The 13,536-nt window shown below is 51.7% G+C and overlaps 6 protein-coding genes and 1 non-coding gene across 7 annotated transcripts; 5 read left to right on the forward strand and 2 right to left on the reverse strand.

Moving 5' to 3' along the window:
• The first annotated feature begins 2,912 nt into the window (after positions 1-2,912).
• On the forward strand, positions 2,913-3,660 carry PHACADRAFT_254244 (uncharacterized protein). Its single transcript, XM_007394647.1, has one exon. It carries the CDS (start codon positions 3,105-3,107, stop codon positions 3,495-3,497), a length of 393 nt encoding a protein of 130 aa, XP_007394709.1. The 5' UTR covers positions 2,913-3,104; the 3' UTR covers positions 3,498-3,660.
• A 424-nt stretch (positions 3,661-4,084) lies between these two features.
• PHACADRAFT_254245 (uncharacterized protein) lies at positions 4,085-4,541 on the forward strand. The gene has a single exon (XM_007394648.1). The coding sequence runs from the start codon at positions 4,101-4,103 to the stop codon at positions 4,302-4,304; it is 204 nt and encodes a 67-aa protein (XP_007394710.1). The 5' UTR covers positions 4,085-4,100; the 3' UTR covers positions 4,305-4,541.
• Positions 4,542-4,583: 42 nt separating this feature from the next.
• PHACADRAFT_183454 (uncharacterized protein) lies at positions 4,584-5,382 on the reverse strand (the record flags this gene model as incomplete). The annotated part of the gene is made up of 3 exons (XM_007394649.1): positions 4,584-4,928; positions 4,971-5,240; positions 5,335-5,382. 3 exons carry the CDS (start codon positions 5,380-5,382, stop codon positions 4,755-4,757), a joined length of 492 nt encoding a protein of 163 aa, XP_007394711.1. The 3' UTR covers positions 4,584-4,754.
• A 355-nt stretch (positions 5,383-5,737) lies between these two features.
• On the reverse strand, positions 5,738-7,065 carry PHACADRAFT_254246 (uncharacterized protein). The gene is made up of 7 exons (XM_007394650.1): positions 6,969-7,065; positions 6,738-6,910; positions 6,592-6,687; positions 6,444-6,544; positions 6,097-6,392; positions 5,952-6,046; positions 5,738-5,900 (listed from the first exon to the last, which is right to left on the reverse strand). Exons 1-7 carry the CDS (start codon positions 7,036-7,038, stop codon positions 5,772-5,774), a joined length of 960 nt encoding a protein of 319 aa, XP_007394712.1. The 5' UTR covers positions 7,039-7,065; the 3' UTR covers positions 5,738-5,771.
• Positions 7,066-7,264: 199 nt separating this feature from the next.
• On the forward strand, positions 7,265-9,374 carry PHACADRAFT_254248 (uncharacterized protein). Its single transcript, XM_007394651.1, has 12 exons — positions 7,265-7,548; positions 7,600-7,798; positions 7,849-7,880; positions 7,932-8,020; positions 8,073-8,201; positions 8,252-8,270; positions 8,317-8,358; positions 8,415-8,568; positions 8,624-8,682; positions 8,740-8,865; positions 8,918-8,987; positions 9,043-9,374. The coding sequence occupies exons 1-12, from the start codon at positions 7,461-7,463 to the stop codon at positions 9,191-9,193; spliced, it is 1,158 nt and encodes a 385-aa protein (XP_007394713.1). The 5' UTR covers positions 7,265-7,460; the 3' UTR covers positions 9,194-9,374.
• A 244-nt stretch (positions 9,375-9,618) lies between these two features.
• PHACADRAFT_t51 lies at positions 9,619-9,703 on the forward strand. Its single transcript has one exon. It is a non-coding gene; the product is annotated as a tRNA-Asp (tRNA).
• A 1,117-nt stretch (positions 9,704-10,820) lies between these two features.
• Positions 10,821-11,812, forward strand: PHACADRAFT_194460 (uncharacterized protein; the record flags this gene model as incomplete). The annotated part of the gene is made up of 2 exons (XM_007394652.1): positions 10,821-11,331; positions 11,382-11,812. 2 exons carry the CDS (start codon positions 10,821-10,823, stop codon positions 11,810-11,812), a joined length of 942 nt encoding a protein of 313 aa, XP_007394714.1.
• Positions 11,813-13,536: the final 1,724 nt, after the last annotated feature.

The raw sequence follows: 13,536 nt of genomic DNA on the forward strand, positions 1-13,536 counted from the left end.
CGGGGCCTGTAATCCCTCTGAATCACGGCTAGGAATGCAGATCACACTGCTCCAGAGATTTAAATCTCATTTATTAGCGGTCCTCAAATTTTGTACCAGTCTGTCCTTTGGACGGCGGCCTCAACTACGCCACAAAGTTTTGCGACGGGATTAGAGCCTGACTAAAATAGAACATGAGTATGCGGGTATCGCCGCCGCAGACTCAACTCCGGCTCCGCCTAGGCTAACTAGCGCATTGTATAGGGCCACCTGCACGCCCTGCGGCGACCACGGCTGCCGCCGGAGACATGCCGCTTCGGGAGAGAACGAACAGGCCCGAGCGCCTTGAGCGGCACCACAAGTGAGTCAGTGACCGTGCGAGGACGAATCAGAACCTGGGGGAATGCGCACATGAATTCCTCGCACGAGAGAAATTTGGAACTTTTTTGTCACAGAAAATATGCAAAAACAGCTTGAAAAAATAAGTAAGGAAAGGTCGTATGTTTTCTCTCGGTATCCGGCAGCCCGGCAACTCGGCAATCCGGCAGCCGAGTTGATTGTCCGCCAGGCCATTTACTAAAGCGCCCGGGGACGGCGGCACCCAGACGATATTCGGCTCGGCTGCCGGATTGCCGAGTTGCCGGACTGCCGGATACCGAGCGGAAAATATGACATTTTCTTACTTATTTTTTCAAGCTGTTTTTGCATATTTTTTGCGATAAAAAAGTTCCAAATTTCTCTCGTGTAGGAGACAACATTGATCGTCAAGCTTCAAGCTTGAACATGCTGCATAAGGGCATATCATTTGGTATGTGGTGGCTAGTGTAGATACTCACCTGCCCTTGTCCGCCGAAATCGTGCGCGTGTAGGAAACGCAGATCGAGTACCAAGGTATGTGGCGGAAGAATCGATTCTTGTGAAGAACTGATTATCGGCCATAAATGATTTCCAGTTCAACCTGCCGGAAGGCGTTGGCGGGACGGCAATCGTGAGTACGAGCTAACAGTAGATGCGGAAGGCGGGTCGAGGAAGAAGTCTTAAAGATAGCCAATTGCGACGCCTTTGTGCTACGATAGATTAAGATTGAACTGTTGGGGTGAGGCACAATAGACAGGGTCGGCGTGCTTATTGGACTGGATCGTCACCTAAGTCATTCATAACTGAGCATCGGTCAGGACAAATTAGAACCAATGGCGTGAAAAATAAAGTAGAACGAGAGAAGACTGATAGGAGTGAGTTTGTAATATATACGCGAGCGCAGTGTTAGATAAATCAGACAGAAAGCAAGTAGCAACTAAAGCAATGAGCGGCAGCAGAGAGACCGAAAGCAATAATCGCAGACAAAAGCCCGGTCTTTAACGTCACCGTGTGGAGAGTGTGGGACACGTGAGGGGCTCAGTGGGTTGCCAAGTGTCTCGAGCTGAATTCATGTTACATGAAAAATAAAAGGCGGGCAAAATTTAAAGGGGCGAGGTTTGTGCGGGGAAGTTGAGCGCCGTCTGAGTTCAGAAGGTGATCAGTACAAAACAGCCTGGGAAAATATAAGTAGCCCGTAAAGCTGATCCAAGACCGCGGAATAGCTATCTAGAAAGCATATTAGAGTGTATCACTCCGCTGTTGAGCGAGCTCAAGCCACACAGATAACGACGATCCTCAGAACGGAGCTGTCAACAGCGATACCCATCAGCTAGACACATGGAAGGCACTGAGGGACAGCGTACCGAGCAAAAATCACCATTAAATTTACCTTGGAGATGTTTAATAAACGCCAGGTAGTAAGATTAGAAGAGGAAGGGTAAAAATTGAAGGGCAAAGTTGACTGAAGATGAAGAAATCAGTCTGCCACTGTGTACTCAAAGCAAGCACTGGATCCGGACGTTCGGATGATTGACCGCACCGGAAGGCTGTGCCAGGCGTTAGCCACCCAGAGTCCTGTATATATCTCAGTACCTATCCCCTGGTCATATCTGTGCACTAAATCGGAATACGGTAAGCACGCAAAGCTGATACTATCTTTGATAGTAATATCGAACATGCACCAATCGAGCCCCATGACCCGGTCAGAGTTGGTAGCACGTGGAATGGCTGAGAGTTTTCTATATCGCCGGTACTGCAGTATAGCCAAAGCAAATCTGCGGCAGAAACGTATTCAATTGAGATAAACTCCTGCGCACTGTTATCCTTCCGGAACTGCACTCACGGTTGAATCGATATGGGTATATGACAGGTTAGCTGAATCGTGCATCGAGCGCGATAAACTCGCAGACCAAGGTCTGAATTGAAAAAAAAAATCCGGGATGCCCACGGTGACTTGTCAGAACATTGATTGCGGATGCTGAGGAATGGTAGCCTGCGGGGCCAAGGCGGCGAGACAACCGCGTGGCGCGCTCAGGAGGCTTTTACTTGGCGTCGCGGGACGGCTGGGCTCTTCAGGGTCGTAAGCGTGCAAGGGCAGCCTCCAACGGAGAAGCAGGGTGGGAGGTTTTTGGTCATAATTACGCCAATATTACCATCATGCGTTCGCCGGATGTTGCAGCGGGCTGCCGGACAGCTCTGAGGCCGCAGATTTTTCAACACCGACTCCGATAGTAATCTATCACGACTCCACAGATGGTTCCTTATTTCCCGAAGTGAGATCGCCGTGTGCGTGAATAAACATATAAGAGGGATACGATCCAGCAAAGACCACCTCCATACCACTTCTCACCATGATTTGGTTCCCTGCGTCGCAGTTGCTCGCGACTCCGCTGACAAAAGTGCCTCTGTTGCTTACGGCGGCGAGGCTCACCGCGCTGGCGATGACTCCTCCGACGTCACCACCTTCCTCTGAAGAGACGAAGGGGTACCAGGGTGTAGAGGACCCGATGAAGCCCCTGCTTTCACGGTCTGGATACATCTACAAGGTTAGAAGGGTCAGTGTTGGGTTGCCATTTGGACATTAACTGACCTTCGGCCGTATACAGAACATCTACCGTGCCAATGCGATCTGCGAGTCGGCAGTCATCCTCGCACAGCGCTACCCCTCCGCCGTCTCAGAAATCGTGTTGTCCTACCTTATTCGGGACTCACTTCGAGCATCAAACAATATCAGAGTCACGCCATGGTGGCTCGCAGGCTGCCTCGCGATGACCGCAGGGAGCCTCCTACGCCTTGCGTGCTACCACACGCTGGGCCGCTTCTTCACTTGGGAGCTCTCGCTCAAGAAAGGCCACTCACTCGTCACCGCGGGACCATACTCCATCGTGCGCCATCCGAGCTACGTCGGAAGTACGCTTATTGGCGTAGGTGTGGTCCTCTGCCACTTCGGACCGGGAAGCTGGTACGCGGAGTGTGTGGGCTGGGAGACTTGGGGTAGCATACTTTACACAACGCTGTGGGGCGCATGGTCCCTGGCAGTACCTGTGCTTCTTTGCGCTCGTGCTCCCACGGAGGATCGAATTCTGCAAAAGGAGTTTGGTGTGGAGTGGGAAACGTATGCGAAGAGGACCCCTTACAGACTGATTCCGTACGTGTACTGAATGATAAAATATTGTGTTTGTACACATTTAGTGGCAGGAACTTTTACAAAATATCTGACACACTTGAGTGCTAGTATGCGGATTATCCGACTCGGGGTCAAGAATGAGCTGTCTCCGAAAGTTCTCAATCAGGTCGCTAGCGGCAGTGTTGTCACTGACGGCCGTCATGACCCGTCTGACACCTGGTGTCAGTCAAGACCCGTCAGTCGGAAAGATCCGAGACGGAGCACGCTTAGTCACAGATCTTTATGTAATATATTTATGGTCATCGTTCAGACAGAGCATGAAGCAGGTCATAAGTCGCCAATTCCTCCTCCAGATTCTTCACGGCTCCATGCCAGAAGAAATCATAATGTGCTGTGGGCTCCGACTCCTTGGGGTACACAAACAGATTAACAAGAGTAATGCATGTCTTTTGGCTGGACAGTGTTGACGAGCGCTGCCGTGAACATGAGGTGCAGCACAGAGTGTACCGGCACTGGAGCTAGGGTGGTCATGTTGAAAGGCATGGAGTAGTGCGTGCGCATCCTGGCTCAGCAACACGCGTCATTGTTGTTATGGAATGAATATATAATTAATTATTAATCGCTACTTCCACCGACGATGGTGACGCTCCCGTTGCGCCTGCCGCGCTCCCACTGCCCGCCTCACGACAGGCGCCCCGCCTCTGCTGGGCGCCTGACGCCCTTGACGTCAACTGACGGGTCACTGACGAGTGTCAGTCTGACGCTGACAACACTGGCTAGCGGCAACAACTCTCGGGCTGTTCCGCGCCACAAAGCTAAGCGCGCCTCTCTCGATGGTTAGGCTCTGACACTTCTCAGCTTTCACATGCATGTGGGTCTGTCCCTCGTAAATCCTCGACATCTATGCAATGAGCCAAGATACTGGACAATTCTATCTAATCTTCATCTCTCGATATCTTCCCGCGGCTTACCTTCCCGCAGAGAGCTAGCTGCCTTTCGACCTTGCTGGCGCGCTGCCGGCAGCACAGCCATGCATAGTCACCGTCAACCCTATAGGCACGACTCCAAGGCTTTATTTAAGGAGGTATACGGATTATTAGAAGTGGCCTCGTCGCTCGTTGATCCATCTTTCGCCAGCGCACTCAGGACTCGGGTAGATGGTTCCCACTCTTCGGGACTTGGTAGTGACATTGCATGATTGTGTGTCTCGGCGAAGGGCACTGAGAATATTGGCTCTATCATTTACGGCGGCATTGTGCGTTTCTGCTAGATTCCTCAGTACTGACAGAAGCTAACGCTCTCCGCGGTTCTCGACAAGCGATGTAACCACCTTCAATCCGTGTGCACACTGGACCCCCCTTCTCCCTGAGGGCTTGTTCCGTGATGAAGACGGCCATCTATAACACCAAGGAATAATTTGTGCGTATAAGTGCGCCTCCAGGGCATTCACAGGTACGTGAACGAGCTGTACACTGTAGGTTTAGTGATGCTCAGGTCTGTCACGTACCATAAGTTCATCGACGCGAGCACGACACAACCCAGTGTGGGGATCGCTTATAACACTGTCTTGTTCATGTTCTGACGCGCGCATGTCGCAAGCAAAGTCATCGGCATCCCAGCGTGTCACTGTCTTTGAGCTGCCCAGCGCGAGCCTACCAAGCTCAGTCTTCACCGCGTGGAGTGGCGGGCACTGGTTACACGTCGCGAATTGACGGTGGAAGGCCCACGGATGGCGGAACCCTAGCTGGCATGCTGTTTGAACCCATAGGTTCGTCCGCTACGTGAAGCAGTAAACAGCATGTGTCCATTCGTTATCAGACCGAGATAGCTTATAGTGTCAAACTCCACGTACAGAGACAGCTAATACACACGGTGATACTGACTGATTTGTGAATAGAGCATGTTTGAGCACGCCTCATATTAGTATTGGGCTTCTATGCGAGCCTGCAAGTAGCGATCAGTTGAACCCAGAGACTTCATGTGACAACTCCATGCCTCTCCGCGCTGTCCATACCAAGTTGTTATAAATATAAGGAGGATCAACGACCAAACCAGAGGATCCAGACGGCGGCGACGGTTACAACGATTAGCGAAGAAAGACAAGGGCTGTCTGCAAACTTCGCAACAGGGTCCGGTGAGGTTGTGCTCCGCAGCGATTCCCGCGGGGGGGGGGGGGTCATGGTTCGCGACGAGTACTCGAGAGATGAATATATATTGTCAAGCTTGAATAGGTTGCATAAAGGCACAGTAGTCTGATAGTTGGTAGCTAGCGTCGGTAATTATCCGTATGTGCCCATGCTTGTATCTGCTAGTCGTCGAGGTCCGTCTGGGCTTGCTTCATGGGCTCATAGAGGTCATGTTGGTTGCCCAGGCCATATGTTAAGGTCAGTCTCTCGAAGATAGACGGGCCTTCGTACGAATCCGAGTCAAGTTCAAGCTACAAGTCACCGTCAAAAATGACGCTGCATCCTATCGCAATATGGCTCACCAGCGAGATGATATCGTCCAACAGATGAGCCTGCCCGACCGTGCTACCCATAGTGCCGTAGTAATTAGCATTGACTATATGCACGTGAAAATGGTCTAAAGACGTGTTAGTTTCTTCATATTTCACAAGTATTCATTTCACTTACAATAGGAAGGCTGATAATGTACGAAGAACCGGATCGCGCCGTCGGTAAGGCCCCATTTCTCCTTAACTATCCGAGTCGCTTCAAAGCGGATACTTCGGAGCATAGGCAAGTGAATCTTGCGCAGATCTCGCAGGGAGCGTATTGAGCGCGAGTTCGCGATAGCGACGAGGTAAAGGGCGGGAATGGTGATGAGGTCCCACTTCATGTCCGGCAGGATCACATAGCCGTAGTCTGGCGATGGAGCGCGATGTAAGATCTTCTCCGCCTCAGACTCGCCGGAGAGGATATCTTCAACCCTGAGGTATAGTTCGTGTCATTATAACATGGAAAAAAGTGTGAATGCATACCACTGAGTCCGTGAAGGCGGGAACGCATCGATGTATGGTTTCACAATCCTCTGGAATAACTCAGGAGTCTCTCGTACCATGACGAGGTCTTGCTTTGTATACTGCGCAGCTGTCAGCGCACGCACACGAGGCACATTTTAGAACTAGCCTTGCGAATATGGAGTTCGGTCGCAGGACATACGACGTTGATCTTGAGGTCCGGATGTTCGCGAGATGCTTCAAGCCATCCCATGAACCATGTATACTACTATGCGCTATCAGCAGCTTCAACATCTCGTAGAGAGAGATACGCACGATATCCGTATTCTCCATGAGCTGCACATCCTTCACAAAGTGTGTGACGAGCGTGGTAGCCTGTTGAGCGGGAAGAGCAGTCTTCTCGACTCGGATAATCGCTTGTAACGTCTTGTCTGAGTCGTTCACGTCTGGAAGGGTCCCCAACAGGGTCAGGCTGTGAGCAACGGGGTCTGCGAGGGGCGAGGTGTGTCAGCTGCTACCGATGAGAATGCAAGAAGTACCGCATGCCTTCGTTCAAGATACGCTCAAACTTGAAGAGTCGGAGCGAGTCGACACCCTTCAAAGCTACGCGAATCATCCTTGGCTGTCACTGTGGTCGTCGTCAGCGTTGTGCTTAAGGTTGCGTAGATAGCGGTAGGACATTGAGCGGGTGCGGACTGCGATGCAGATATTCAGGCGGCGGTCGAGTGGGTTCAAGGTTTACGTCCCCAAAAGAGTTGATCAAAGTCAAAAGCATTCTTACTCCTAACCGCCACTTCTTCATGCACACATGCTCTCTCGCGCACATGGGCCCGAGAACGAAGGCGAAGCTCGTAAACATAATAGGAGGCAGCTCTTGCCACTATGGGGCTGGCGAACGTGCGACGATGCAGAGGACCTGAAAGACGTAAGCGCCTCGCCGGTGTATAAAATAGCTGGACACTCTCGGCAAACTTTTCCTGGTTGACTCGCCAACGCGTCGACAGTTGTGAAGCCAATTATCTAGCAGTTGTATCTAGCATGGCCTCGTCTATCAAGGTCGAGATACTCACAGGCCTGGCCTTATTCGGCCTAGGATGTCTCGCGGCACCGGCAATGGAATCTCGAAGTGAGCACTTACTAGGTATGCATAGACCCACACACTAATTGCCATCTCCAGTTATGTCCGTCCCTCCTACCCTTGACCCTTATCTTACAAAGCCTCGTTTAACATTCCGGCCTGACAACACCTTCAAAATCACTATCTTCTCGGACCTCCACTTTGGCGAGAACGCCTGGGACGCTTGGGGTCCTCAACAGGATGTGAACAGCACTCGTCTTATGAACTTGGTCCTCGCCAGCGAGAAACCAGATTTCATGTAAGTTAGCCCCCTGATTGCGATCTGACTGTGGTCTGACTGTGCTGTAGTGTGCTGAATGGCGACCAGATTACCGGCGAGAGTAAGTTGACTCCGCATATATGCGGCTGACCTTCGCTAAGTAAATATCCAGATACTTTCAGAGAGAACTCCACGGTGTACATTGACGAGATACTGGCTCCTATCAACGCAGCGAACATTCCCTTCTGCTCCACACAAGGCGTGCGTCGCGAAATTCACATTCCCATGATGTGCTCTCATCGAATTTTCGTAGAACCACGACAATCAGATTAACATCACGCACCTGGAGGAGATTCAGAGGGAGCTGAGCCACACTGCTCTGTCTTACACTCGTATCTTCCCTTCCGGTGGCGAGTATGCTCCGGGAACCTACTGGGTACCTGTAAGGATGATCGCTTACTTTTACTCTAGACTACACTGACCTCGAACCAGGTCTATGCCCACCAGAACGGTGTGTGTCGTGCATGTGATCAGTTTCAGCCCACTTACTTGCATAGACTTCCAACCTGCGCTCATCATCTGGGCATTCGACTCTCAGGGTCAGTAGCCTCGCGCGTTTTACGTTGTACATCGCTATATAACAGACTATGTTCAGGAGGTGTATCGGAGGGTGCTAATTCTACAGCCCTGCCGGATTATGTCGAGACATCCATCGCGAATTGGATACAGCAGGAAACTCAGCTAATGGACGAAGTCTGGGGGCCGGCTGACCAAACTCGCGGTGCCCTGGCATTTGTTCACATTCCTCCGCACGTACACTTCCTGCGCGATTCAGTTCCAGCAAGCTAAAATATGTCCGTGCAGGCATGCTATCCAAGCTGTGTGGGAGACCCTGAACAGCACGATCAACCCTGGACTCGACGGTATGCTGGCATTGTAGCTGTGTGAGCATTGAGCCCTGACAAGGTTACGCCTCGCAGCGGACGCACTCGGACAAGGTTCGACGCAAGCCACTGCCGATCCGTCGTCCGCCGGCAAAGACCAGCCGTTCTGGGATGCACTGAACGCGAACGTTAAGAATCTGCATGCAGTCATCTCCGGACATGGTGAGGCCTAGAGCCAACTGTCTTTGACATAATACTAAAGCACGGATCACAGACCACGGTAACGAGTGGTGTGCTCGAGAACCGACTAAGAATGTCATCTTCTGTTTCGACAAGCACTCCGGGTATCTTGGTTTGCTTGTCGTATTTAGGCTGATGTACTAACTCCTGCTTCATCAGGTATGGAGGGTATAGCTCTACCGGCTGGGGTCATGGAGTACGCAACATCGTCTTCTCTACACCCGACCCGTCCGTCGGCCCAGAAACCTGGATTCGCATGGAATACGGAGAGACACACGCACGCATCACTCTTGATAAGAACTATCAGTAGATTCGTGTATGTCGTCCACTTCGTATTTGAGTCGTCGCATGGGAGTTTCTGTACCAGACTGCTTCGACCCCAGCAGCAGCATCACTCCAAGCACATACCGTAGCTGTATATGTTCCAAAGAGCAGTCTTCACGACTCCTATAGACTCTACAAGATCGACAGTAATCCTTAAATTAACCTGGAGGGACTGAAAGACTGCCGTCCATCAGCTTGAAGAAATTGATCTCTCCAGCTTAGGGAGCATCGCGGTCAAATGGGCAGACTAAGTTAGCAGTATAGCCGGGTTAAAGGGGGCGGGATAAATGGATGTAGACATCAACAACGCTCGAGCCAGAGGCTGGAAAGCAACTTCAACGATATCATGAATCTGGAGCTCTAAAGGTTGTCATTATCCTCATATTCACTCTCAGAGCTTAATACGTTTAGTCCCTGGTAGTATATCGGTTAGTACACGCGCCTGTCATTCTTTGAGGGTCCGCGCGAAAGCGGGGTTCGACTCCCCGCCAGGGAGTATCTTTTTCCGTCTAAACCAAAGCGGCATCCGGTGGGACTGTCACATTCAGTCACATAAACGTCCGCCATCTTGCACTCATGTCGATATCACATCCAGTTCGAGTCTGTCCTACGCATCCGCCCTGTAGCATCTTACATTCGACGAAGTTCACCGTATCATTACTAGATGGTGTGAATTAGGTTCGTTCTTCCAGCTTGCATGACACCACGTATGCAAGACTTCTGTATGGCATCAGAACACTCATGTCTGTCTTTGTGGCTTGAAGGTAATCAGTCATTTGCTTTGACGTCGTGTCCTTCACCGCGACGATGCTATGCGTCGTCAATCGGCTCTTTGACCATCTCTTGATGGATCAGGCTAGAGCCAGTTGCGTGCGTGCGCGTCTTCGCATGCGCTGATGCCGAACTGTCTGATCAGGTTCCTGGTAGTCGCAGGGCCCTCATAATATCTCACAGAGAATTCCGCTGGAATATACGGTATACGGTGCGTACAAGCGAGTGCTCATGGCGGCTCGCATTGATCCCCATAGACGTTCTCGTGATCTCGTGATTTTCAGCTGCGATATGCGATAATGGACACAGTCTGCGAGTACATGCCGCACATGAAACGCATGAACTAGGCCCATCATGCCCTTGTCAGGGCCCCATGAAGGCACAAGCCCTCTGTTAAGCCCCGCTGGTTACCACCTGCGCTATGCCATAGTTCCCGAAGTCTGCATGCGCAAGGACAATCCCGGTCACAGCCCTTGAGTCTAATAATCTCTCGAAGCATCTGCGCTGTCCGCGGAAGCTAAGAACGAAGCAATCGGTCAAAATATGACAGCTCGCTTGTGGCTTGAGGTATTGTTTCTTTGTCTTGGGTAATCTCACGCGTGTTACGGCCAGCGACGACTGGGCCCTGTATGGCCCAAGCTCCCCGATCAAGTATAAAGCTCTTAGATACGCTCTCGGTCCAATGTCACCACCTTCCTGAGGCACACGACAGGCGAACGTGCACGACGACAACAGCAACAGTGATAGCCTCCCAAGTATTTCTTTTGGTAAGTTCCTTCACGCGTCTGTGTAAGTCAGCCGATATCACTCGTACGGTCTTTCGCATCTAATTTCGCCAGACCATGGACTTCCTCAGCTTTTTTACTCGCCCCGCAGGCAAGATTATGATCACGCAGCAGTGTTCCACAAGGCGATTTGCGCCGTATAGTCCATCCGCGAAGTCTCGTCCAGATGCCTCCACAGAGCCTAGTCACTCTTCCTCCGAAACCCCTAAGCGTCGCACTGCACCTCTAACCCGCAGTAATGCCAGGTATATTGACCCAACACCCATGTCATGCGCCCCAATCTCTGGCGGCAACACCAGCTACGACGAGATAGGCATAGAGGCGATGAATAGTATCGACGACGTGTACTATGACGAGGGCTTACATCCCCGTGGCCCTGGTTGGGACAACGACTATGGCAGTACCGGGGAGCCCATGTACGACAGCACCAATGAAGATGAAGCCGAGGGCGAATCCGGGCCGTATACGCCTTCAAGCAGCTGGTCGATGCATGACTTCAACCTCGACAGAGATGAGGCTTTGGACCAGTTGTACACCAAGTACTCGCATGGTGGCAGAGCTGAAGGCGGTAGACCTCAGGCGAAAGCTGGAGGAAGAGACTTAACAAGGAGGCCGTAGAGGTCGCGCGTGCTCAGAACGAGGATCAAGAGAGACGCCACAACCGTACGATAGAAAGCTACAGTCGCAAGATTCAAACGCCCGTGACGAAGCACCGCAACGGGCGGCTGGAAGATGAAGAGGCTCGACGCCGAGAGATCGTAGACATTGAGGCCGGTTTCACCAGGAAGCTCGACAAAGAGAGTCAGCGTGCGGAGAAGGCCATGGGCGAGGTTCGCCAGTGGAAGCTGAAAGCTGAGTCGGCAAACCGGGCGTACGAGACGTTGCGCGTCGAAACTGAGGCCCATCTTTGGAGACAGGACCAAGCCCGCATCTTGGCAGAGGCTGAGGCGGTTCGGCTCCATGAAGAGCTGCAGGGCCTGCGCAGCTCCCGACCTGCGGACGAACAGGCCGACCTTCGCGACCGCCTCCTCCTCTACGAGCGAAAGTGACAAGCGCTGAGGATGGGTGCAGACGTAGACGACAGTTCTGTGTCGTTTGTCGCAATGCCTTGGCCTGTGCTCTGCCCCTTCGGTGATTCGAACAAGCTGACCCCCGACGCCACACGGCACCTTGACCTTCAACCACCACCATCTACCTTAGACGCCCACGTCGTTTGAGTCTCGCTCCCCAATTCCGTCGCCCATTGTTACGTTCTCACTTCCCTATCCCTTTCGAACTTATTTTATCTGTTTAGGTGCTGGGTCCGCTACCGCCTGAAAAGCGGTGATGGGCCCAACGACGCTTCCGGAAGACCTCGGGCTGGGGGTTGACCGTGAAGCGTCTAGCCACGGCGTCGAGTCACCCCCATCGCCAACACATCAACAACAGCTAGACCCATGCAAGAGGTCGATGCTGTCGTCTCTGCCTAGCAGAACGTGGCTGCAGAGTCATTTGGCTGAACCTGGACCCTTCGGGGGAAAGGGGACGCAGGGAGAAATCCCACAGGCAGCCTGGCTGTCTGAGACCCCCAACGAGTTAACGCTCGGGAAGGCGTCTCACTTTATCCTGGGAAACCAGATACATAAACGCCGCCTCACACGCGGCATGCTCGAGACGTGGTCACCACCTGACTTGTCAGGGCTCGGTCCAGGCTCTCATCACGTGATCATGGGTGTAGACCACCTAGATACATTAAAATTGTCACCTAGCCCTAGGCTGAGCAGTTTAATATATACCATGATACCTGAGAGGATGACAGGACGCAACGAACTCAAACAGCCACTTGAGTCCAGAGTCCAACCGTTCCCCCACATGACACACTCATGTAATATTGAACCACTACCTCGTACCGTTGCCTATGAGTAGTACAACAAATGACATGGACGTGGAGGCGGTACCGAAAGACCGCCCTTGTGACTAAAATGACAACTTGACATCGCCGGAGATTGAATTCCAATTCGATCTTTCACCCGACGAAAATGATCAGACAGACCAAGGAGTAAACCACGAAGTGGATTACCTTGTAAACATGTACCAGGAAAACTGGGACACGGATAACGACGAGGACTTCCCCTCTGATGAAGATGACAATATAGATGATCTACCGCCCCCCCTTGACATAAACCTGGAAAGGGCGGAGGCGGAAGCCAGGGTTAAACAACCCAATAACGCTCAACCCCCTACATCCCGGGAGGGTAATAACAGACCATTCACCGTGGTTTCCTTTAACGTTCAAAAATCGAAGGACAACCTTCAGATCTTCTTAGAACGTAATTACTGAACGGCAGACGTCGTACTAGTACAAGAACCCTTCTGGGGTTATATTAAACAAGTAATGTCTACCACGTCGAAAGACGAAGACGAATACCACCAAGGAATCACACACAGACAGTACATGTTCCTCGGAGCATCTGAGAAAGGACGAGTGTGCACCATCGTCAATAGACGGTGGGCGCACCTCGCACCGAGACTTAACACGGGCATCGTAAATCATGACGACGCCCAATGCCTGGAGCTAACCATGCCCAACAAACAAATCATACGTATCCTTAATGTGTACAATGATTTCAAAACACACAGTGCTCAGCACTACCTAGAAAATAAAGCCGGCAACATGCCAGAAATACATTTCATGGCAGGCGACTTTAACTTACGTCATCACATGTGGGACTCCACCGTCCCCATTGGAGCTAGGGCCAACCGCCAAGCGGAAGACCTCATTACAATGTGCACG

The sequence above is a fragment of the Phanerochaete carnosa genome (assembly GCF_000300595.1).
Source record: "Phanerochaete carnosa HHB-10118-sp unplaced genomic scaffold PHACAscaffold_4, whole genome shotgun sequence".
Classification (NCBI taxonomy): Eukaryota; Fungi; Basidiomycota; class Agaricomycetes; order Polyporales; family Phanerochaetaceae; genus Phanerochaete; species Phanerochaete carnosa.

Coding starts and splice junctions, on each gene's coding strand:
- PHACADRAFT_254244 (XM_007394647.1), top strand. CDS start 3,105: ATGACCGCAGGGAGCCTCCTACGCCTTGCGTGCTACCACACGCTGGGC.
- PHACADRAFT_254245 (XM_007394648.1), top strand. CDS start 4,101: ATGGTGACGCTCCCGTTGCGCCTGCCGCGCTCCCACTGCCCGCCTCAC.
- PHACADRAFT_254246 (XM_007394650.1), bottom strand. CDS start 7,038: ATGATTCGCGTAGCTTTGAAGGGTGTCGACTCGCTCCGACTCTTCAAG. Junction 6,911..6,968: donor TGAGCGTATCTTGAACGAAG/GCATGCGGTACT, acceptor CGCCCCTCGCAG/ACCCCGTTGCTCACAGCCTG. Junction 6,047..6,096: donor ACATTATCAGCCTTCCTATT/GTAAGTGAAATG, acceptor ACACGTCTTTAG/ACCATTTTCACGTGCATATA.
- PHACADRAFT_254248 (XM_007394651.1), top strand. CDS start 7,461: ATGGCCTCGTCTATCAAGGTCGAGATACTCACAGGCCTGGCCTTATTC. Junction 7,799..7,848: donor AGCGAGAAACCAGATTTCAT/GTAAGTTAGCCC, acceptor ACTGTGCTGTAG/TGTGCTGAATGGCGACCAGA. Junction 7,881..7,931: donor CGACCAGATTACCGGCGAGA/GTAAGTTGACTC, acceptor GTAAATATCCAG/ATACTTTCAGAGAGAACTCC.